Source organism: Pituophis catenifer, unplaced genomic scaffold, assembly GCF_029215685.1.
Source record: "Pituophis catenifer annectens isolate HBS135680 unplaced genomic scaffold, rPitCat1.0.hap2 SCAF_9, whole genome shotgun sequence".
In the NCBI taxonomy this organism is placed as follows: Eukaryota; Metazoa; Chordata; class Lepidosauria; order Squamata; family Colubridae; genus Pituophis; species Pituophis catenifer.
In genome coordinates this window covers 5477651-5500693 of record NW_027256889.1, presented here as the reverse complement: position 1 = coordinate 5500693, position 23043 = coordinate 5477651, and the positions used below count along the sequence as shown (strand labels likewise).

General features: G+C 50.5%; 1 protein-coding gene across 1 annotated transcript; it reads left to right on the top strand.

Moving 5' to 3' along the window:
• The first annotated feature begins 394 nt into the window (after positions 1-394).
• Positions 395-19086, top strand: ERF (ETS2 repressor factor). Its single transcript, XM_070949721.1, is given in 5 exon segments — positions 395-449; positions 13984-14218; positions 16082-16197; positions 17626-17684; positions 17686-19086. Coding segments are annotated over 5 exon segments (1581 nt in total). The 5' UTR covers positions 395-427; the 3' UTR covers positions 18835-19086.
• The last annotated feature ends 3957 nt before the right edge of the window (positions 19087-23043 follow it).

The following is a 23043-nucleotide window of genomic DNA, read 5'->3' as shown; positions in this document are numbered from 1 at the left end:
GCCATCCCTGTTATATAAGTTTTCTTCTTTTCTTTTCTTTTTTTTCCCTGAAAGGTTAAAGCGAACACCTTAAGCCTGTTGCAAAAAGTCTTTGGGGAGTTTGTCCCGGTTCTCTCTCTCTCTCCTCCCGCCACCCCTCTAGCCCCCCCTCCTCCTCCTCCCCCTCCCCCTCCCCCGCAAACGGCCATCCCACCCAAGGTGCCGTCTGCCGCCCCTTTAACTCCCCCACCACCACTCCGTCGTGAGCTCTGTGGGCGGAGCCGAGGCGGAGAGGCGGGCTCAGCGTGTCTATGGCGACGCGGCGGTGACGTGCGACCGGGGGGGGGGGCGTGGGCGTCCCGGCTCCATATGAAGCCGAGGGGGGGAAAGGAGGGGGGCCAGAGCCCGAGACCGACCCGGCGGCTGGAGGCTGCGGCGCGAGGAAGCCATGAAGACCCCGGCGGACGCAGGTGGGGACTTGCCAGAGGGGGGTCCCACGTTGATGCTTCGGGGCTTTCAAGTGGGGGGGAGGTGGGGAGGCGAAGAGTGGTGGGGGGGGTTGTCTGTCGGTGGATGACCACCAGGACACGTGGGCTGGAAAAGTTGGAGGGGATGCAGGCAACTTACTTCCATGATCCCCCCACCACCACCACAAACGCCCGGCCGCCGTTCTCGGGGATCGGAGCGGGGGAGGCGACCCGGGGGGGAGGGTGGGGGGGGGACGGACGGACCTTCGGGGAATGAATGGGGCGAGGGGCCGAGGACCGTAAGGCGAAGGGCGGGCGAGATCGAGGAGCCGATGGGGGTGGGGGGTGGGTGGGAAGGAGGGCCGGGGTCTCTCCCTAAAAAGAGACCCAACGCGGAGACGTGTGTGGGGGGGTGGCTCCTCCAAAGGTGCTGCCTTCCTCCCCCCACACCCCCCCCATCCTCCTCCGCCTCACCTGCGCTCTCGGAGCCGCTGCGGCTGATGGAGATTGTAGTCCGGCGCCAAATGGGGGGGAAGGGGACTGGAGATTGGGGCGGGGGGACTTCTGGAGAGGAAGCAGCCGGCGCCTCCGATCCCAAAGCGGGACGTGCTGGCGGGGCAGCCGGGGAAGGGAAAGATCCCTGCCTGCCTGCTTTGGCTTCTTGGCTGCAGCCGTAATGGAGGTTCCTGCTGGCAAAGGGTGGGGAATCGGGCTGCGGGCGAGGTTCTCCCGGCTCTCTTCCCCTCCAGCTTCCCGGCCGCTTGCCTGCCTGCCTGCCTGGGCTCCGGCCGCGAAGGGAGACAGCGGGCAGGAGTTGTGCACTCCCGGGAGGAAGCGCTTGGCCAGGCCGGCCGGAGACGGGAGGCGAGCGGGGACGCACGGCAGCCCGTTTGCAAACGCTCCGGAGTTTGTGTTGATGAAGCGGACCTGTTGCATTTTTCCCAGCCCCGCCGGCGGCTGCTCGGCTCGGCTTTGCAAGTCTGCCTGCCTGCCTGTTTGCGGGAACGAGCGAAGGATCGGCTGCCGGAGCCGAGAAGGGGAAACCTCCCGCCCCCCCCCCAACTCCAAGACTTCGAAACGGGAAAGTGGGGAGGGGGATGAATTAATAGGAGGGGGCGGCTTTCCGAAGTGGGGGCCCACCGCGCCTCGAACCCCTCCCTCTCTGGTTAAACGCCTCTCCCCTCCTTTTCCGTCGCCCCCCCCCCCAGTTCTGCAACGAGTCTCGCGGGCGGTTTGAGGGGGCCGCCGAATGAATGGGGGGTGGCGGGGTTGATTTGAGGGGGTGGATCGCGAGCGCGGAGAAAGAAAAGGCCTTGGATCGAGGCTCTTTCTCTCCCCCCCCCCTCCAACCCCTGCCCGCCCGCCCCCTCCCCATCCATGCCGCCAATCACCGGCGGGGGGTGTGTGGGGGGGAAAATACACGGGGGGGGGACGGTAGTTTCCTTCTGTCAACTTCTGGCACTTGGAAAGGAGAAGGAAATAAATCCAGATTTGTGTGTGTGTGTGTGTGGTGTGTATAAGTGGGGGGGGGGAGATTGGCTGATTTGAACGAGTGTTGCACGGAGACGAAGCGCCACGTTGCTGCTCCGCGCAACCAGTTGAAGCGTCCATAGTGAAAGAGGAGGAGGGGGGGGGGCGTAATCCGTAATTCACTAAGCAACTCGCTTGCTTAGTGAATCTGGCCGATCGTGGGGAGGGGGGGTGACTCTCTCTCTCTCTCTCTACCCCCCCCTCTATATGAAACGCGGAAGCGCTGCAAAGCTTGGCAGAGAAGGGTCCGGACAAGGGGGCGGTGGGAGGGAAAGAGAAGCCAGGGTGTGATCGGTATTTTTTTTTTTTGCCCTTCCCCCCTTTTTTTTTAACACCCCCCCCTCCCCAATATAGCGGGCCGTTCTCCAGAGTGGTCGGAATGGCCTGTCCCGCGAGTGGAGATTTTTTTTGGGTAGGTGGGAGAAAGGAATGGGGGAGAGGGGAGGGGGGCGGAGAGAGCGGAGACAAAAAGTTGCAAAGCTTTTCCGAAGTGGAAATCGAGCGTTTCAAAAAAAAACAAAACAAAACACACACACACAAAAAGCAACTTTTGTTTCCGACCGACACCGCGACGTTAAAAAGATGGGCCGGACCGGGCGGGGGTGGGGTGGGGTGGGCCGTAGATAGATGCATTGAAAATCTCTTTCACCACCCCCCCCCCCGAAATCCGAAGGAGGAACGTCTACAGATTAATTAATTAATTAATTATTACAGATTTATTATAACTTTGAACAAAAGTTGCGGCGACCTTAAATCTTAAGCTCGGTCTTGCCGGAGGAGGATGGGGGAGGGAGTTGGTTGGTTAGGGGGTGGGGGAAAGAGAGTGGCGGCGGGTTAAACTCTAACCTTAAACCCAGGACTTTAACCCTCTTAAGAAAAGAAATCGGGGAGGGGGAGGGGAGGGGAGGGGGTGGGCTTTGCAAAGTCCCGCTTTCCTTTAAATCCAACCTCCCCCCCCTCCCACGCCAGCTTCCCACCCTCGGTTGTAATTTCCCCGATCCTGGAGATGGGGAGTAACGGGAGTTGGTCTCGATCCGGAGAAGAGGGGGTTTTTTGTCCCCGTCTCCCCCCCCCGGTCCTCCTCTTCCTCCTCCTCCTGCGGGGTTGCAACGGGGTGGCGCTTTTACCTTGGGATTCTTGCGGAGGGCGCTTTTTTTTTTTTTCTTTCTTCCTTCCTTTCTTTCTTTTCTTTTTTTTTTTTTTTTTTTTTTGGAAACGGCTCTGGAGGAACTTCCGCGGCGGGCGAGTTTTTCCTTCCCCCCTTTTTTTTATTTTTTTATTTTTTAAATAGGGTCTCGGTGGACTTTGCGCCCGGGAAAAGGGGGGTTGGGGTGGGGAGAAAGGGAGACAAAAAACTGCGTTTGCAAGGAAGAAGAAAATGTTTGAAAATGCCTTGAAAAAGAAAGAGAAAAAAAAACAAACAAACTCCGGAGTGTGTGTGTGTGTGTGAATAAGACGTGTTTTTTCCCCCAACTTTTCCTCTCTCTCTTTTTTTTTTGCAAAAGCTCTGGGGAAGAATCGGATAGATTCTTTCCTCTCTCTTCCCCCCCCCCTTTTTTTTTTGTTCCCTCTTCCCCCCCCTTTTCTCCCCCCACTCTCTCTCTCTGGTTTTGTTCAGTGCTTCCACCCCATCCCCCCTTGGCGCCACCTCCCCCCCTCCCTTCCTTGCCTGATTGTCTGTCTCCTGGAATCTTGTGTGTGTGTGTCTCTCTCTCTTTTTTTGTTGTTGTTTTTTTAAGTGCCTCTTTTGCTTCTGTTCAGGCTTGTCTTCCCCTTCGCACCTCCTGTTTGCAATCATCAAGGCCCCCCCCCCCACTTCAAAAGTACTTTTTTCGCCTCTTCCCCCCTGAAACTCTGGGAAAGTTGTTTTCTTTTAGGCGCCTGTTTAAAAAACTCACACAAAACACACACAGCCACACACACACACACCCTAATAATAATTCTTTGGGCCTCGCCCAGACTGCTAAGGAAATAAATCTGCAACACAGCAACTTCTCCAGGCTTTGGATCCCCACAAGAAGCTCCCACCTTCCTGGATCTTTTGCAGCCACTTTTCATTTTTCTAGAAACTGAAATACTCCCCTCCTCCACCCCCACCCCCCAAAAAAGTGTGTGTGTGTGTGTGCACAGCTTCGGAGTGTGTGGTGTCTGCTAGATTGTGTGGTGTGGGTTTTTTTTCTTTTGCCTCCCACCCTTTGGCAGGCTGCAAGCAGAAAGTCTGATGTGGGTTCCTTTTGGCCTGTGTGATGAAGCCCCCCCCCTTTGCTGGAAGGCAAGAGAATGGTGTGCTTGTGTGTGTGAGTGTGTGTGTGTATCTTTAAGACGGCTGTTGGCATTGGGGAGTGATGTAATATTAAGGGTTTTTTTTTTTTTTTCTTTCTAAAGCTGGGATTGAATTCCAGCCCTTTTAGCTTCTGGCTCCGGGGATTAGTCACAGGGGTGGTGTGGTTTAGAGTATGTTAAGGAGGGGGCCATGATTTAAAGAGACACTAACACGATTTCAAGTTCTTTTATTTCCCCCCTCTCCTTTTTTTATTTTTTTTTTATTTTTGTCTGGCTGTGCACATCGTCTTCCAGGAAATCCTCAACAAATAATGAGAGTCCAAAATTAGACTTTCGTTCCTTGGGAAAACGAATCCTGCAGAACTGGCTTTGAAGGTAGCAAACCAGACAGAACTGGGGGAGAAAGGGGAGAAAGAAGGAAAGTGTCTTTAAGATGGAGTCCCCTTTCAGCTGAGGTTTTGAAATTTTAAATATATATATATATATATATATATAAAAACTCTGGCACGTGTGAGCGCTGTTTTGAGCCCACAGACACTCAAGCTCCCACACACGCCTTCAGCTCTCAGTGGAAAATATGAACTGCCGGGCAGAGAGCCTGCTGTAAAAAAAAAATTAAAAAAAGTTGGATGTCGGGATTGGAAACACTCACCGCATTGTGTGGTGCGGCCGCGTAGCTGTGCTCACCAAAGCGGGGGGGGGGGCTTGTTACTCTCAGCCCCTCCGCTGAGTTAACTTGGAAGGTTGTGCATCCCATCTCGGGATAGGATTGGAGCTGGCCTCATTCCCTTCCTGGAGGTGTGTGTGGCCCGTTGAGCCGAGCCCTTCCTTCTGCTCTACGAAGCCATTTATGCAGTCTTGTTGGGAAGGGTAATGGTTGGCGGGGTGACTGGGACCCCCGAAAGGTCTTATTATTTTGGGACGAGTGGAGCAAGACGAGCCTCCTCTTACCGTCTTACCTGATTTCCAGCTTTGCATTTAAATATTTTCGGGGGGAGGCTTATTTTAGCACATGCGCTCAAAAGCCCGATTGGGTTTATTATCAGGGGATGTCTTATTTTCGGGGAAATAGGGTAATATATATATATATATATATATATATATATATATATATATATATATATATATATATATATATATATGTATATTACCCACTTGTCCTCATGTAGGAGAACCTAAGGATATCACTCCCCTCCCCATCTTTTTGGGGTCCCAGTCCCTATCACAAGTTTTCATGTAGGAGAACCTAAGGATCTGATCGCTCCCCTCCCCATCTTTTTGGGGTCCCAGTCCCTATCACAAGTTTTCATGTAGGAGAACCTAAGGATCTGATCGCTCCCCTCCCCATCTTTTTGGGGTCCCAGTCCCTATCACAAGTTTTCATGTAGGAGAACCTAAGGATCTGATCGCTCCCCTCCCCATCTTTTTGGGGGTCCCACTCTGGGACCCCAAAAAGATGGGGAAGGGAGCGATCAGATCTTTAGTTCTCCTACATGAGGACCTGGGTAATTGTTTGGGGGAACTAGAGCCACCCCCCAAAAAAAATTGGGGAGGGGGACATGGCAGCGATTGGTTCCTTGGCTTTCCCCACACAAAGACTTATTGAGCGGGTAATGGTTAAGGAGAATGGGACCCCCAAAAGAGGAGGAGCGGGAGATGACAGTTATTAGATCCCTAGCTCTCCTACATTAAGGTTTGTTGAGAGGTTAATTGTGGGGGAGAATGGGGCCCCCAAGAGATGCAGAAGGGGAGATGGCCGCCATTGGACACTTGACTTTACCGCGCAAAGTCTTGTTGAGTCGATGCTTGTTGGGGAATCTGGGACCCACCGCCCCACCCCACCCCAGATAGGAAGCTGGAGGTGGTACCAATCAAATCCTTGGCACATGCATGTTCTTTCTCTCCCTACCTCCTTCCCAGAACTCAGTAGAAGACCCAGATCATGGTTGTGTGGGTGGTACAAGACCTGTCATGGCCTCTGTGGTAGAGCCTCCTGGTTGTCTCGTCTTTTTCCTCCCCACACCCTGGCGCTGGTCTGGGGTTGGTTTGTGCCAGGCCTGGGGGCAATGCCAGCCAACAGACGGTGGTGTGTTGTGTTTTTTTTTGTACCTCCTCCTCCCTCTGGGCTTGGCAAAGACAGTGGCTGAGTTGGTGGAGATATGCTGGCAATGGCGTAGGAGGTGTGGCGGAGGGAATCTAAGGGAATATTCTGCAGACTCCCTCTTCTACCTTGGAGGTGGGAACAAACAGATCCCAGAAGTTTTTTGGGAAGGGATGCTGTGTGTGTGTGGGGTGGGGGGGTGAAGGGGTAGGGTTCTGTAGGGCAGAGGAGGTTTTTTAGTGTGACAGGCTGCTACTGTGTGCTCCGGGATTCCTCAATCAGACTGCCAAAAGATCAAAATAATAATAAGATGAGAAGTGAAAGTGCAACTTTATGACGACGATTTCTTTCAAGGGTTTGCTGTATAAAGTCATTTTTTTCCTCTCCGTCTGGAAGGTTATATATATTGCTTCAACCTGATCAGCATTAAGGGAACTGAGATACTGGAAAGGTTGGCTTTTTGATTGTCCCAGAGGTGCTTTTTGAGAAGACAATTGGACTTTCTTTTTTGTTTTTTCCTTGGAAGGCGTTTCGCTTCTCATCCAAGAAGCTTCTTCAGTTCTGAGTTGACTTCTGACTCGCTCAGAACTGAAGAAGCTTCTTGGATGAGAAGGGAAATGTCTTTAAGGAAAAGCCAAATCCGGTTTGCTTTTTTCAAAAAGCACCTTTGGGACAACCATGACCTGGATGACTAAGGATCTTCATAGACACGTGGGCTGTTGACTGGTTAAGAGGATTGTGAGGCAGGGGACAAGAAAAGAAGCCTCGCCCAACCCCCTCCCTCCTCCTGGTTAGCCATAAGACCAGGAAGATGTAGGTATCCTTCTGAGTATCTTCTGCTCCTGAGCGAGAACCTCAGAGCAGGCCAGGCCTGGGAGATCCACAGATGGAGCATGATTTTGGAAAAGGCTGACTGATTTAGTGACACAATCAATCAATCAATCAGAATTGAGCTGGAAGGGACCTTGGAGGTCTTCTAGTCCAACCCTCTGCCCAAGCAGGAGACCCCATACCATTCCAGACAAGTGATTGTCGAGGCTCTTCTTAAAAGCCTCCAGTGATGAAGCACCTACAACTTCTGGAGGCAAGCTGTTCCGCTGGTTAATTGTCCTCACTGTTAGGACGTTTCTCCTTGGTTCTAGGTTGGTCCTGTCCTTGATTAGTTTCCATCCGTTGCTTCTTGTCCTGCCTTCAGGTGCTTTGGAGAATAAGTGGATCCCCTCTTCTTTGTGGCAGCCCCTCAAATGCTGGAATACTGCTATCGTGTCACCCCTGGTCTTTCTTTTCTCTAGACTACCCACACTCAATTCCTGCAATGTCTTAATGTCTCCAAGCCTCCAATCATCATAGTCGCTCTTTTTCCAAAGTTCTCAACTTCTTTTTTGTAATGTGGTGATCAAAACCGGATGTAGTATTTATTCCAGGTGTGGCCTTAACTAAGGCTTTGTAGTACAGCCTTCTTCCATCTCTGGCTCCCTAAAGGTTTTGGGAATGCAAACCTTGGGGAAAACGAGTTCCAATGGTTATGGAAGCTGTCAATTTAGGACAGTTGGACAACTGTCTGTCAGTTTGGCATCCAGGAACCAGTGCCACTGGCCAAACGTCCAGATGTTTCATTTCAAATGACGTGAGTGTGTGTAAGGTGACAAGTTTGTGCTATCTTTGCCATTTCTTCCTTCACTCCATGAGAGACAGGTTTCCCTGAATTGATAATCCAGACAGTCCTTCAGATGGGTCTATCCCACACCAAAGGGATGGATAAATAGGCCCCATTCGGTGCTTTCCTCCCTGCCTCTCCCATTCAGAGGTGGTATTCAGCCGGTTCGGAGCAACATTTCTCCCCCTGGATGAGCAAAAAAAAATTTTTTTTGGTGAGCCAATCAATAAAAGAAGCAGACATGGAAACAGAATAATCGACTTCCCACTGGACCACACCAAGGCTCTTCCTGGACCATGTGTCTCCTGGGATGGCTGAGGAGTGTTTACAAATGTGGCTTCCAAGCCAGAAAGCGGAATAAAGTTTTCCAGTCCCAAAATAGCTTTGTTTTGTCTCGAACACCTCATTTTGCTCTCCATGTGTTGGGGATTATTCAGGCCCAACTTCATCCCTCTTGGGGTCAGTTCTGTCTTTTTAAAGTTTTGGCCCACCAATACCTACCCTGTTTCAAACCCCCCAAAATAAGACATCCCCTGATAATAAGTCCACTCGGGCTTTTGAGCGCATGGCAATAAGGCCCAAGCGCTTATTTCAGGGTTCAAAAAAAATATAAGACAGGGTCTTATTTTCGGGGAAAACACGGTTATTTGTCTTTTGTGGTTTTTCCATCGTTGTGGCCTGTGCAACCCAAACCTTCAGAACTGATCCGCAGAGATAAAAAAAAAAAAAGTTTTTTAAGGGTTTAGAGATCTCTCATGGGTCTAATATTCTGTTGAGCGTTGAGCACTGTTGCGGAGAACTCCAGAAGTCTTGAAGCCAAATATATACATCTATGTATAGAATGCTTTCCTATTTTTGTATGTATTCTGGTCACACACAAGACCTGTCGCACATCCTAAAAAAGAAATTGTAGCCGTCTCATTTCTGAGGAAAGGCCAGAAAGAGGGCAGGGGACCCTTTTCCTTTGTTTTCGTTTTTTTTTTTTTTGAGGTATAAAAAAAACAGAGCTAGGATGGGACGCAAAGCACCGGCTGGACTTAACACTGCGAGACATCCTGGATTGCTTTTGCCCACGAATGTCTTCAATCAGCATCCCTAGCAAACCAGGTTGCAGTGTTGAAAGCTCGGCCTGTTGAATGCACTTAGTTGGCCTGGAAGCGGGGAGCCCCACTGGGCCCCAGGACCGAAAGGATGATTTCAAACTATCACCGCCCCCTTCTCTTTTTGCCCTGGAAAAAAAGTTGTACTAGGCCTAAACGTCCCCCTCCTTCTCCTGATGGGAGGATGCCTAGTGTAGAGTCCCCCCCAGATGCAGGTGATAACAAAAGCCCTATGCTTTCAGTTCAATTGCTGATGGGGGGGGGGGCTTGTCTTGGGATGTCCATGCAGTGGAATGCCATGATTGTCACAGTCACATGAGATGAGGGAGTGGGGGGGGGGCAGCCTGTTACACCCCGGGGAAGACGGCGTCCGTCATATGGATGGTAGTGGAAGACCGCAGCAGCGTATCTGGCAGCACCAGCCTGAGAACAGTAATCCATTCAACGGGGCCGGGCAGCTGATGTCACGCTCTCTCCACTACCACCACCATCCTCCTTCTTCGCCCTCCCATGCTAATTAGTGAGAAGAGGCTGTGTGTGTGTGTGTGTGTGTGTGTGTGTGTGTGTGTGTGTGTGTAAGTGCATATGAGAGAGGGAGAGGTTGTCTCGGATGATGGAGGAACAGCAGAGTTCACGGGTTACTGTTTTTCTCTAATGGCTCTCTTTTCTCTCTCATCCTCTTGTTCTCCCAAGCTCACCACAACCGGCAGATGAGGGTCTCAAAGTAAGCCTTAGAGCCACGGATTGGGGCAGGCAGCTTCCTACTCACAACATTGCCTCTTCCGGGGAGGCTTCGGTGGGCCCCGAACTCACGTGTTGCTTTTGCGCTTTGCAACTCCCGTGTGTCCTCACGTCCCCACGTCCTCCCCCCCCCCGCCCCGGGCTCCGAGCGGGAGCAAACTTCCCACGGCAGCCAGCCAGCCAGCCAGCCCAGCCCCTGCGGGGGTGGTCTGCGGAGGCAGTTGTCCCCTCATCCAGCACGTGCTCCTCCTCCTCCTCCTCCTCCTCTTTGTCGGGGTTTGGAAGCCAGCTCAGTTTGTGGGGTGCTGGTGGCTGTCGCTCCTGGGGTGCTGCCCAGTTCGTGCTGTCTTCTCTTTTTTGCTTCCTCCCGTTTTATTTTTAGCTGTTGCCTCCCTTGCCGTTGCCTGTTGCTTGGAGACTGGTGCTGTGCCTCTGTGTGTGTGTGTGTGTGTGTGTGTGTGTGTGTGTGTGTGTGTGTGAGAGAGAGAGAGAGAGTACTTGGGGGGGTCTTTTTAGGTCCTGCAGTGCCAAGAAGCAAGGAAAGAGGGAAGGATGCTGAATTGCATTTGTAATTGGGGGGGGGGGCACCACTCCATTTGGCCCAAATGCAACTCTTCCCTTGGTGGGCATGGGTGGGTGCGGGGGGGGGGAGAGATGCAGTTGAGGCATGCCAGCCCCCCCAGGTTGCAGTATGTGGGATTGGCTCTCGCCCTCCCACCCCTTCCCTCCAGATGACATCACCATCCTAATGGCTCGGTCTTACGCTGATGCCCTTGAACCGGCGCCCGGCGTCCCTGGCCTCCATTACAGGGGCCTGAATTATTGATGGGCTCAGAGCGCCTGGGGTTTGGGAAATGGGAAACCACAACGCCCCCCCCACCCCCCCCCGCCTTCCCCACTCCTACTCCTCCCTCCCCACCAAGCTCTTGACACCCTCCCTGAAGGCATTGGGCACAGGCTCAGCAATTTCAGCCAAGGAGAAATAAAAGCATTGGGGGTTGGATCTCTCCTTGGCCACAGGCAGGCCGAGTTCAGACAACACCCACTCAGCCAGAGTTTCCCTCCCGTGGTGGAGATGCATGCACCAGATGGGAAAACCCTGTTATATTCGGTCTGGGTCAGCAGAACACACCCGAGTTTGTGTGACATATACCGGGCGATGCTTAAAAGATTCCTGCAGAATGGAAGAAAAATGTGTACAGGTAGTTCTGGGCTTAAACGACCACAGTTTGAGGTCAAAATTTACACGGCTTAAGCAAGAAGACAGTTCTCAAGTGAGTTTTGCCCCCATTGTACGACCTTTCTTGCTACAGCGAAGTGAATTTATGTTGCTAAGCAAGACGTGTGTTAAACGAGCTGTGCCCCGTTTTGCGACCGTTCTTGCCACAGTTGTTAAGCGGTTGTGAAGTGAGGAGCAACGTTGCTAAGCGAACCTGGCTTCCTCTTTGACTTGGCTTGTCATAAGGTCGCAAAAGGGGATCGTATGTTTCCGGTACACTGCATGCGACCGTCATAAATATGAGACGGGTAGGTGCCAAGCGCCCAATTTTTTGATTGCATGACCCTGGGGATGCTGTAATGTTATTAAGCATGAAAAACGGTCGTCCATCAATTTTTTTCAATGCTGACACAATCTGGAATGGTCACTAAACGAAGGGTTGTAATTCAAGGACTACTTGTATACAGTATAAAGGTTTATACCAACCTTGAAAAGGGGGATTTGAGACCCAGATTTTAAGTTCCCAACAGTTGGGCCCCCTTTGCAGTCCAGTGACCAAACTTTGGGCACTGGGCAACATAACTAAATTTACAACCGTTTCCAGTGCCGTGTGGCTGTATTGTACAGTGGTTTTGCCAAAGCAAACCATAGGTTCGTTTAACAACCGCCATGTTTGCTTGACAGCTTCTACAAAAACAGTCGTATGTCGAAGACTGCCTGTACGACACAATATTTTAAAGCCTTTGCCCAGGTTTAGCAAAAGCACGCTTGTGATTTTACACGTTAGTGTAATCAATGCAACCTCTATTGTCTACCTAGCAAAAAGGAAGCGCTAGCTTGATCAATTACTATCACAACTTAACTGGCTTCGCAGGGGTGTTGTGGAAAGTCAAGACGGCATGGCAATTCTTTCAGAGAGAAGCACAGAGAGTCCTCGACTTACAACAGTTCGTTTTAGTGACCTTTTAGAGTTAACAACGGCCCTGAAAAAAGTGACACGGTCGTTTTTTCACACCGACAACCGTTTGCAGCCGTCCCCATGTCCACGTGATCAAAATTCAAGACTTGCTTGGCAATTGACTTGTATTTATGGCGGTTGCATTATCCCCGGGTCTCGCGATTCCCTTTTCGCCGCCTTCTGACAAGCAAAGTCCATGGGGAAGACCGATTCGCTTAACAACCGTGTTGCTAACTTTTTATCAACTGCAGTGACTCACTTAGCAACGGTGGCAGGAAAGGTGCGTAAGATGGGACAAAACTCACTTAACAAATGTCTTGCTTAGCAAACACCAATGTTGGGCTCCATTGTGGTCGTAAGTTGAGGACTCCCTGTATATTGTGATGCTGGCCGGGGAATTCTGGGAGTTGAAGTTCCGACATCTTCAAAAAGGGGTTGAGAAACATTTCTAGAGCAAATGGGTCTGTTGGGTGTCAAAAATCTGAATATAATGCTGCGTCCATCAGCCGGGAGACTGCCTTTTCGGGGGGGGGGGGGGTTGCACTGTGTTGAGTTAGATTGGTCCAACCAGACCTGTTGAGACACAGCCAGCTGGGAAGGGGACCCCCCCTCCCCAAATGGCTGAGAAAGGCCAGCTTCCCCCTTCCTTCCTTGCCTCCCAAAGGAAGGAGAGCCAGCATTTCTGACGGCTGTGTGCTGGAAAGGTTGTTTATGAAACAATGGGAGACGCCCCCCCACCCCCCACCCCAGTCTTGAGAAGTCCGACAGCAGTCTTTATTTGTGACTTCCTGTTTGAACGGGGGGGGGGGACGGAGGGGCCTTGTGAAAACTTTTCAGAGGAGGGGACTGAATTGCGTCGCCCAGCGGACACTTCCAAGATGTAGCAAACCTTTTCCCCCCCCACTCATCCTGTTCGTTTCTTCCTCGATTTTGTGGGGGGGGGGGGTTCCCAATGACCATCAGGGGTCTTGTCACAGGCCCTGGGTACTGTCCCAGGCCTTTGTGGGGAGAGGTTGATCTTGATGGCGGCCATGGCAGCTTCTCTGCCCCCCTCCCCTCGCCAGGAATGCTTGCAGAGTCGGGCTGCGCTGTTGGCTGGGAAAAAAGGAAGCCTTGTCTTGAAGTTGCTGACCTCAGCTGCGAACCATTCCCCCTTCTGCCCTCCCCCAAGCGTGCTGCCCGGGGAGAACATGGCACAAAGGCGCTCCGGTCGGCTGGCCAGCCCCCACTTCTAAACACGCCCGATGCTCATCCAGGCCGTAATGGGGCTGACTCTTTCCTGGGGCTGGGAGTGTTTTCAAGGCTTTCTCCTTCGCCCCTTCTGCGGCCAAGTCCACCCCTGGCACCCCTGAGCGCCTTTTGGCTGTCCCGGGGGACCGGGGGGGTAGGAGATTGCAAGCCGTGGTGCTCCTGGGTAGGACGTGCAAAGTTGGGCACTAAGTTCTGGGCATCGGAGCGGTTGGGATGCTGCCCTCGTCCTCCAGGGAGGGAGGCGGCTACCCTTAAAGCTTGGCTGCTCTTGCCCTCCCACGCTTGGAGGGCCCAGCCTGGAAGTCGCGAGGCGGCTTGGCTGCCCTCCCAGCCTCCTGGCTGCAGAGGGGGAGAGGCGGCGGCGACGGTGGCGGCAGCAGCAGCCGGTTTCCTGTTTTCCCTCCCCTGGCACAGTGGGGAGGGGGGGTGGCTAAAATCCACATGCCGCTGCAGCAGCCATTGCATCCTGGTGGGGGTGGGGGGGTGGCAGGGCTCCTGCCAACATGCCCTCATCAGATGCAGCCAGAGGATCTGAGTATGGGAATTGCCAGCACTTCGCTTCTAACTCTTTTATGCTGGGAGGGGGCAAATGGGCGGCTGGAGCGGGGGGTGGGGGTGTTCTTGGCTGTCCTATTCTGGAAAGTGCGCCTCTGCCTTCCCAGACCGAGCTGGCTAACACTGCCCTTCTGAATGCCAGGGTTCGCCTTCCCGGATTGGGCCTACAAGCCCGAATCGAGTCCCGGCTCCCGTCAGATCCAGCTCTGGCATTTTATCCTGGAACTGTTGCGCAAGGAAGAATACCATGACGTCATCGCCTGGCAAGGGGATTACGGCGAGTTTGTCATCAAGGATCCCGACGAAGTGGCCCGGTTGTGGGGGGTGAGGAAATGCAAGCCTCAGATGAACTACGACAAGCTGAGCCGAGCTTTGAGGTGAGCCCGGGCAGAGAAAGGGTGGTGGAGAAATTCCAAGAATTTGGAAGGCGAAGGGGGGTTATTGCACCTGGTGAGAGATAGCCCAACGGGAATGGTGGGAAAGGAAGGCTGCAAAATTCAGCCAGTGGGGCGCTCTCTAACTTTTTAATAGAGGTTTAGAAACATGCGCGTACATGCATGTACAGATGCACACATGCCCAGCCGTCCAGCCCTTCTCTCGCATAATATGGAAAACTTCCCAACTGCTCATTTGATGCAAAACAAATTGGGGACAGTTTTTTTTTTTTTTTTGCAAGAGAGAACAAAACTTTTAGCAGTGGGAAAATCTGGAATTTTAAAGGGCCGTTTTATTCCACTTGTTCCCAAGCAGCATTATCACTATCTGAATAAGGTGATTACGATTCATCTCTTCTCTTTCAAACAAGATAGATGAGAAATTGAGCTAAACTAGTGTTCAATGCAAGGTTTGGCAGGAGTTTGCTTTCAGTTCAAGGGCTAATTCAGCAGAGACCAGTTTTAAGTTTGTTAAGTTGCTGGTTTAGTTTGCTGGCTGGCTTTATAAATTTTCCATCCCATTTATTATTTGAAAGTTGGAAAGCCGGGGGAACTTCCATCTGTATTGAATTCACAAATGTCTCTCTCATAGCTTGGAAAAGATTCCTACCTGAAAAGGTGGAATACAGGTAGTCCTCGACTTACGACAGTTCATTTAGTGACCATTATGAGTTACGATGGCGCTTTTAAAAAAAAGTGACTTGTGACGGTTTTTCAGAGTTACGACCTTTGCAGCATTCTCAGATGCTTGGCAACTGGTTCATGTTTAATGACTGTTGTTGTGTCCCAAAGTCATGTGATCATTTTTTTGTGACAAGGTCAGAAGTTAATGGGGGAAAACCAGATTCACTTAACAACTGGGTTGCTAACTAATCAACCGCAGTAATTTGCTTAGCTTTGTAACTTTGGCCGCTAAACAAATGGTTGCACATTGAGGGCTGCCTGCTTAGGGGGCGTCCTGGTCCAATTCACAGCTGTTTAGTGAAGTTTTTGTGCCATTCCATTAAAAGAATTATTGACTCGGATTGGAAGCTACATGACACAAACAAACGTCCGCTTACGGACGCCGAATCAAACCCCATAACCGGAGGCCTAGAAAATGCACATTTGGCCCCAAGGCTAATACCGTAATTTGGTTAGGCTGGTTTCCCATCCTTATGTAACATGCAGTTGTTCCTATGCAAAGTTTGTGGGCTAGTGGCTATTTACAAGGCTGTGATCAAATCCCTTTGCAGTCACAGAGACGCCAAGCGTGTTTCTCCCCATATGAGCAGATGCTGCTTCACACTTGCTGAAGCTGTAACACTTTTCCTTTCGGGGCCATGCCGACACCCACAGACTCCCGAGTTGGGCTTTTATGGTGGGGGAGAAGTGGGACTTGTGAGTCACTGACCCTCTCTGCCTCCTCTTTTCCCTCCTCCTCCTCCTCCTCCTCTTTTCTTTTGTTCTTTCCTCCTCTTCCTCTTTTCCTCACCCCTCCTCCTTTTTGTTCCTCTTCCTCTTCCCCTCCCCCTCTTTTCCTTCCTTCCTTCCTCCTCCTCTTTTCCTTCCTCCTTCCTCTTTTCCTTCCCCTCCTCCTCTTTTCCTTTGTTCCTTCTTCCTCTTTTCCTTTCTTCCTCCTCCTTCCTCCTCTTCTTCTTTTCCTTCCTTCCTTCTTCCTCTTTTCCTCCCCTCCTTTTCCTTCCTTCCTTCCTCCTCCTCCTCTTTTCCCTCCTCTTTTCTCTCCTCCTCCTTTTTTCCTCCCCCCTCTTTTCCTTCCTTCCTTCCTTCCTTCCTTCCTCCCTCCTCCTCCTCCCAATCCTGCAGGTATTACTACAACAAGCGGATCCTGCACAAGACCAAAGGCAAACGTTTCACCTACAAGTTCAACTTTAACAAATTGGTGTTGGTTAACTATCCCTTCATCGACATGGGCATGGGAGGTAAGCATGGTGGGAGGACTTGCAGAGCCTCTGGGCAACCTTCTCTCTGCTCTTCAGCAGACTTCCTTGAACCCATGGCGAGACAGCCAAAGAAACTGAAGTTTAAAGCATTTAGTTCCGCTGGAAAAACAAGCAACACCCAACCACCACCACCCCAATGGAAACGCATGCATCTACGTCTTGGTGGCTCTATTGGGTGTGCCCCAAAGGGAAAAAAAAAAGAGGTTCAAAGGTCTTATTTTAGTTATGGAAAAGTATATCGACCTACAAGGAAGGTAATTTTCCCATCAAATAATTTAACTTTGGAATGGGAGTGTCTCGGTAGATGTGCTGGAAATACAGTATAGGTAAAGGGTTTTTTTTTAATGTGGAGGTGGAATTTCAGATTAAATTCTGGGTTCTCCTTTTTTGGGGAGGGGGTAATTGGCCCCAGGAGAAAATGACCCATTTGGGAGAAGTATGTATTTGCGCTGGAAGAATACAGTCCAGGATGTGGCCGGTTCAAAAGATGTAGGGCAGGGATATCCAAGCTTGGCAATTTTAAGATCTTCAACTGGAGAGTTGAAATCCAAAGATCTTAAAGTTGCCAAGCTTGGATATCCCTGATCTAGGGTCATGTGGATGAGAGGCTACCATGTCTGGGGATGTAGGAGAAGGGACGGCAGTACCTGGAGACGGAGTGAAAAGAGGGGTGGGTCAGCCTAGTATCCCTACATAACCATAAGCATAAATCCAACCTCTTTGGAGTGCTGATAACTCTTATACCGGCAGTGAAGAAGATATCTTTTGTGTCTACATCAGTGATGGCTAACTTTTCCGGACCGAGTGCCCAAAGCGCATGTGTGCATGCCCCCAGATCCCCAAAATTCAATGCGTGAGTGGGCCATGCACATATGCGTGCCACTCGCATATGCCCAGCCCCGCGCATGCACATATGCCCCCATACATGCCCCACCCCGTGCATACTTGCGTGGCCCCCAGACCTGCGCCTGTACACACAGCCCCCCCCGCATGCGCCATGCCCCCATGCATGCATGGCAGAGACCCAAAGACCAGCTGGCTGGTGGGAGGCACACACTCATGCGCAGCGGAGCTGAACTGGAGTGACAGCTCATGTGCCATCAGAGAGGGCAATGTGTGCTGCCTCTAGCATGCATGCCAGAGGTTCGCCATCACGGGTCTACATGATTAGCAATAAATCCGTTTAATTTGAGACTTTCACATGTGGACCTGAGCTTCGGTGCCTGAAAGGGAGGGGAGGGGGAAAAGGTCTTTAACAAATGGGATAGATATTGAACAGGTCACTGGTTTTGTAAAGGCTTCCTTGAGTTGAATCTGTTCAATTGGACTTTGGGGACGCATTTAGGCCTTTTAATCCTCGGTTGTTGTAATGCTGATTTCCCTGGTTTGCTTTCCTCTTCCTTGTAGGTGGGGCCGTGCCCCAAAGTGCTCCACCTGTGCCTACGGGTGGGTCACACTTCCGCTTCCCCCCCTTCCACCCCATCTGATGTCTTGTCACCGGCCGAGGATCTGCGTTCGCCTGGGGTCTTCTCCGCCGTGGCTCGCCGCCTCGCTCGGGGCTCGGTCAGTGACTGCAGCGATGGCACCTCGGCCAATTCAGAAGTGGAGGAGACGTTGGCCGAAGAGCAGCGACGTGGCGGAGGAGGAGAGGCGGGTGGATTCCGCGGGCCCCCCTTGCCCAGCCATCCACGTTTGACCCACGATGCCCTCTTTAGAATCTATCCTCGCCCGCGGGTTCCTGAGCCTCTCAGCCCCTTCCCTGTGTCCCCCATGGCTGGGCCTGCTGCTCTCCTGCCCCCCCAGCTGTCCCCTGCCCTCCCCCTCACCCCCACTCATATAAATTACACTCCCTCACCCACCCTCAGCCCCATGTACCCCAGCGGCTCCCACTTCTCCTTCAACCCTGAGGACATGAAGCGCTACCTCCAAGCGCACACCCAGAGTGTGTACAACTACCATCTCAGCCCCAGGGCCTTCCTCCACTACCCCAACATTATCATCCCACAACCCCAGCGCCTAGAGAAGCCCCCTCTTCCCCCTCCGCCCCCACAAGCCGAGGAGCCCCCCAGCCCTTTCAAATTCAAGCTGCAGCCGCCACCGTTGGGGCGCCGCAACCGTGACAAGCAGCCTGCGCCAGTTCCAGCTGTGTCCCCAGGAGACTCCAGTGGTGGCCTTCTCGCCTCCTCCTCCTCCTCTTCTGCAGCTGCTCCGGAGACCCTTGTCCCCCAGATCAAAGTGGAACCCATCTCAGAGGGAGAGTCCGAGGAAGATCTCACCGTGGAAGTCACTGATATCAGCGAGGATGACGAGGAGGTCTTTAAGGCCCCTTCGGCCCCACTGGAGAAGATTGAAAACGGAGAGACTTCAGCTTTGGCTCCCCCCGTTTCTCGGGCCGGGGAGAGTGGCAAATGCATTCCCCTCAAATTACGCTTCAAACGCCGTTGGAGTGAGGATCAGCGGCTGGAAGCCAGTGCGACGGGCGACGAAACGGACGACAAGAAAGTGAAGGGCGAGGAGGACGCCGGTGGTCACGGGGACGCAGTGGGAGGCCGGCGGATCAGCACGGAGCTGCAGCAGGCCACAGCCGAACTGACCCTGGAGAATCGGGACTGCTAGACAGGACATGCAGCTCTCCCTCCCTCCGGACAAATGGACCGATGACGGGGTGGGTGGGCTGACTTTGCTGCCTTAACTCAGAGATTATCTTTCTACTTTCCTTTCTCCTTCCTTCCTTCTTTCCTTCCTTCCTTCCTTGGCCTGGAACTCTGTACATGCTCTTCTCCTCCTTTGAAAGTCAGAAAAAAAAATGTAGGGGGCGGGGAAGTTTTTACTTGTCTATATGCATATATAAATCTAAATCTAAATATATATATTATATATATGTAAAACCTCTTTGCAGGGGTGGGGGGATTTTTAAAAATTAATATGCCAGGTTTGTTTTTAAGGGTTCTCTTTTCTCTTCCCCCCCACCTCATACACTATAAGCCTCAGGACCTTTTTAATTAAGATTGCCCCCCAAATACGGTGTAGTTTGAAAAAAAGCATTCGGGGGGGGGATAAGGGTAGTCTTACGAAAGCCACCACCCCGCTATTTTCCTCGTCCTCACACTCACAAACTTGCAATTAGCAATCTTAAGCACAATACACTTTTTAATCCCCCAGTGGATCAAAAAGAGAGTTAGCCATATGTTCTGTGTCCCTCTTAACTCCTTCTCCGTGCGCCTTTGGTGTTTAGCCATGCTGGCCACACGACCACGGAAATTGTCTTCGGACGCCGCCGGCTCCTTCAGCCAAGAAACGGAGTTGAGCACGATGCCCTAGAGTTGGATACCTTTTTATCTTTTACATATTAAACTACATTAAATATTTTATAGGCTGCCCAAGAATTCCTCTTCACTCAAAGCAGCATAGGCGAGCCAAAAGGATGGACGCGCCTGCTGTCGATGGTTAGCGTGGGATCATCGAGGCATCCTTGTTGTTAAAACACTTTTTTGTCTGTTGTGTTGCTGCATCTTCTAACCTAGAATAAGAAGGGGATCGATCCCATGTGTTTTCGGGGCTTGCTACCCCCGTGGATGGTTGAGGGTGTGTCTTTGCAACATGCCATCCTCGCCACCAGTGGCAAAAGAGGCATTTTCTATCTTATCTTTGCCAAACCCACCAAAGACTTCCCTTTGTAACGATGCTTTAGGGAAACCAAGACAAAACAATACAAAACAAGGATAGGCTTCGGCCTAGCTCAGGCTTATCCAGCCTGCAGGCCGCATACACTCCTGGGGAGCTAGTAATGTGGCTGCACGAGATTGTAAACTTTTTAAAGTGTGATTTATATACATTAACTATATTACAGGTAGTCCTCCATTTACCAACGCAATTGAGCTCCAAATTTCGGGTTGCTAAGTGAGACAAATTATTAAGTGAGCCTTGCTTACTGACCCGAGTGATTCGCTTAAACGATGGGCGGGGATAGTTGTTAAAACAACGGTAATTTTGCCTTTTCGTGAGACAGTTAAGTGACTCATGAAGTTGTTAAGTGAAACATGCGGTTGTTAAGAGAATCCAGTTCTGCCCACAATCACAAACAGTGATGACATGACCCCCCCCCCCCCAGGCCAATGCAACTGTCATAAATACATGGCAGTTGGCATGTGTCTGAATTTTGATCATGTGACCATAGGGATGCTGCAACGGTCGTAAGTGTGAAAAATTGGTCATAAAGCCCCTTTTTCCAGTTCCATTGTAACTGAACGGTCACTAAACAAATGGTTGTAAATCGAGGACTACCTGTATGTATGTTACATGCCGACCAGGATAATTCCAGAACCAGTTTGGTCTAGTGGTTAAGGCAACAAGCTTAGAAAGCAGGAGGCCACGAGTTCAAGTCCCGTCTTAGCCATGAAAGCCAGCTGGGTGACCGTGGGCGGTTGGTTCCCTATCTGTCGGCCCAACCCACCTCACAGGGTTGTTGTGAGGAAATAGGAGGAGGAAAGTGTGTTTTGAATATGTTCTCACCGCCTTGAGTTATTTGTAAAAAACAATAAAGGCAGGATACAAATAAATAAAATTTTAAAAAAAATCCTCTTCACTCAGTGCGGCCCAGGCAAGCTGAAAGGTGGGACCCCCATGGCCATTTAACCTAATTAGGTTTGGGAATTAAGGGTGGGTGGGATATTTGAAGAGTTTTTTTAAGTGCCTGTTGAAATGCTGTTTCCAAGGGAACCTAAGCAGGGAGCGGACATTCCTTTTTTTCTCTCCGTCTGCACAACTGTTGTCCCTGAAAAGACGGCTCTTCCTTTCCTTGTGCCCCCTTCCCTCCCAGCAACTTCAGAAATTAAGACACCGTTTTCCTCCCATCTTGTTAAAACAATTCCACTTTTTTTGCAAGGGAATGTTGGGGGGGGGTGTCAAACAAAAGAGACACTGCAGGATGGGACGGTGCCTTAGAGAAAACAAAAACATTTGGGAATCTTGCAATGGATGTGCTCCAAATCCTTATGGATGTGTTTGCCTTGCTCTCCACTCTGTTAGGATCAGAGATTATTCAGTTCCCCCAAAGAGACAGATTTGCATGTAGACAACTCCCCAACCCCCAAAAAAGCTGATTTATGGGATGCTGCCATGAACCCGAAGGCAGGATCTGGAATTATCTCCTTGTGAGGTCAATATAAAGCAGTAATGTGCTTGAGGGTTGTTTTATATATGTGTGTGTGTATATATATATATATGTATATACATATACATATATATAATATGCATATATATATATATAGCCTTATTCAGATTCTTGTACATATCAAAGAAAATGGGGTGTCGTTCATTTTAAGAATGTACAAAAAAAAAAATGAAACCAATAAAGGGTTTTGAGATTTCATAACCTGGTGGTCCATTATGAATTTTGGAATATTGGGGTGATAAATACGTACAGTTTGTGGGAAGCAGAGATACCTTGGTGCGCTGAGGAAGAAAGTTTGAGAGCATACAGTGGTCCTCGACATACGGCCACTATTAAACCCAGAATTTCTGTTAACCGGGCAAGATGGTTGTTAAGTGAGTTTTACCACCATTGCTAGGTGCAGTCGGTTACTAAGCAAATCTGGCTTCCCACATTGACTTCGCTTGTCAGAATCCAGCTGTGAAGGTCACAAATGGGAGTTACATGATCCTGGGATAACCATCATGAACACATGCCAGTTGGCTACTATCCTAAGTTTGATCACATGCCCATACGGATGCTGCAATGGTCGTAAGTGTGAAAACTGGTCATAAGTCCCCCCCCTTTTTTTTTTTGCAGTATCATTGTAACTTCAAACGGTCACTGAATGGTTGTAAGTTGAGGACTGTGTTTGGGTAATAAAAGCTCTTTGCTAAAGTAGGCATGGTGGCTAAATTTCTGTTGTAGGGGTGAGTTCAAGCAATGATCCCGAGCTGCTTCAGCAATCTTGCCCGCTCATATTTATTTCCCTTCCCTTTTGGGATAACAAAAACTTTGACTGTCAAGCTGGCCTGGCCTAAATCTCCCCTTTTTAAATGTAAATTTTTTACATTTTTAAATGTAAATTTTAATTTGTTTTAAATTATGGAGTATTTTAAATTCAGCCAAATTATTTAATTCGTTTTTAATTCATTTTAAATTTTTTGTATTTATGTGTTTTATCTTGTGGCTGTTCACCGCCCTGAGTCCTTCGGGAGAAGGGCGGTATAGAAATTTAATAAAATAAATAAATAAATAAATCTACAGGGCCATGATGGCGAACCTATGGCATGCGTGCCACAGGTGGCACACAGAGCCATATCTGTGGGCATGCTACCGTTGCCCTAGCTCAGCTCCAGGTCTTTTGGGCCCACCGGAAATCAGGAAACGGGCCTTTTTCTGCCTCCAGGGGGGAGGCCGTTTTCGCCCTCCCCAGGCTCCAAGAAAGTGTCTGGAGCCTGGGGAAGGCAAAAAACGGACCTACCGGGCCCACCGTGCCATCACATGCCAAAAGTGGGGGGGAGCACAGGTGGGTTGTGTGTGCATGTGTGGGGGGGGCCCACATTGAATTATGGGTGGGGGCATGCATGTGCATGACCCCCCCCCCGATTTTGGCACACAACGGCAAAAGTTAGCCATCATTGCTATAGGTGCTCTGTTTTTTCCCTTTCTCCGATTTCTTAACTTGATAATGGATGTTAAAGTCACTTTAATTATATATGCATATGTATGTCAAGTTTCTGTTTTGCCTAAGAAAACCCATAGGAGAGGATAATTCTGGTTCTGAAGCTTTTGAGAAACACACACACCAATAGGATAGCTGTAAAATTGTGGAACATGGCCTTAGCTGCAGA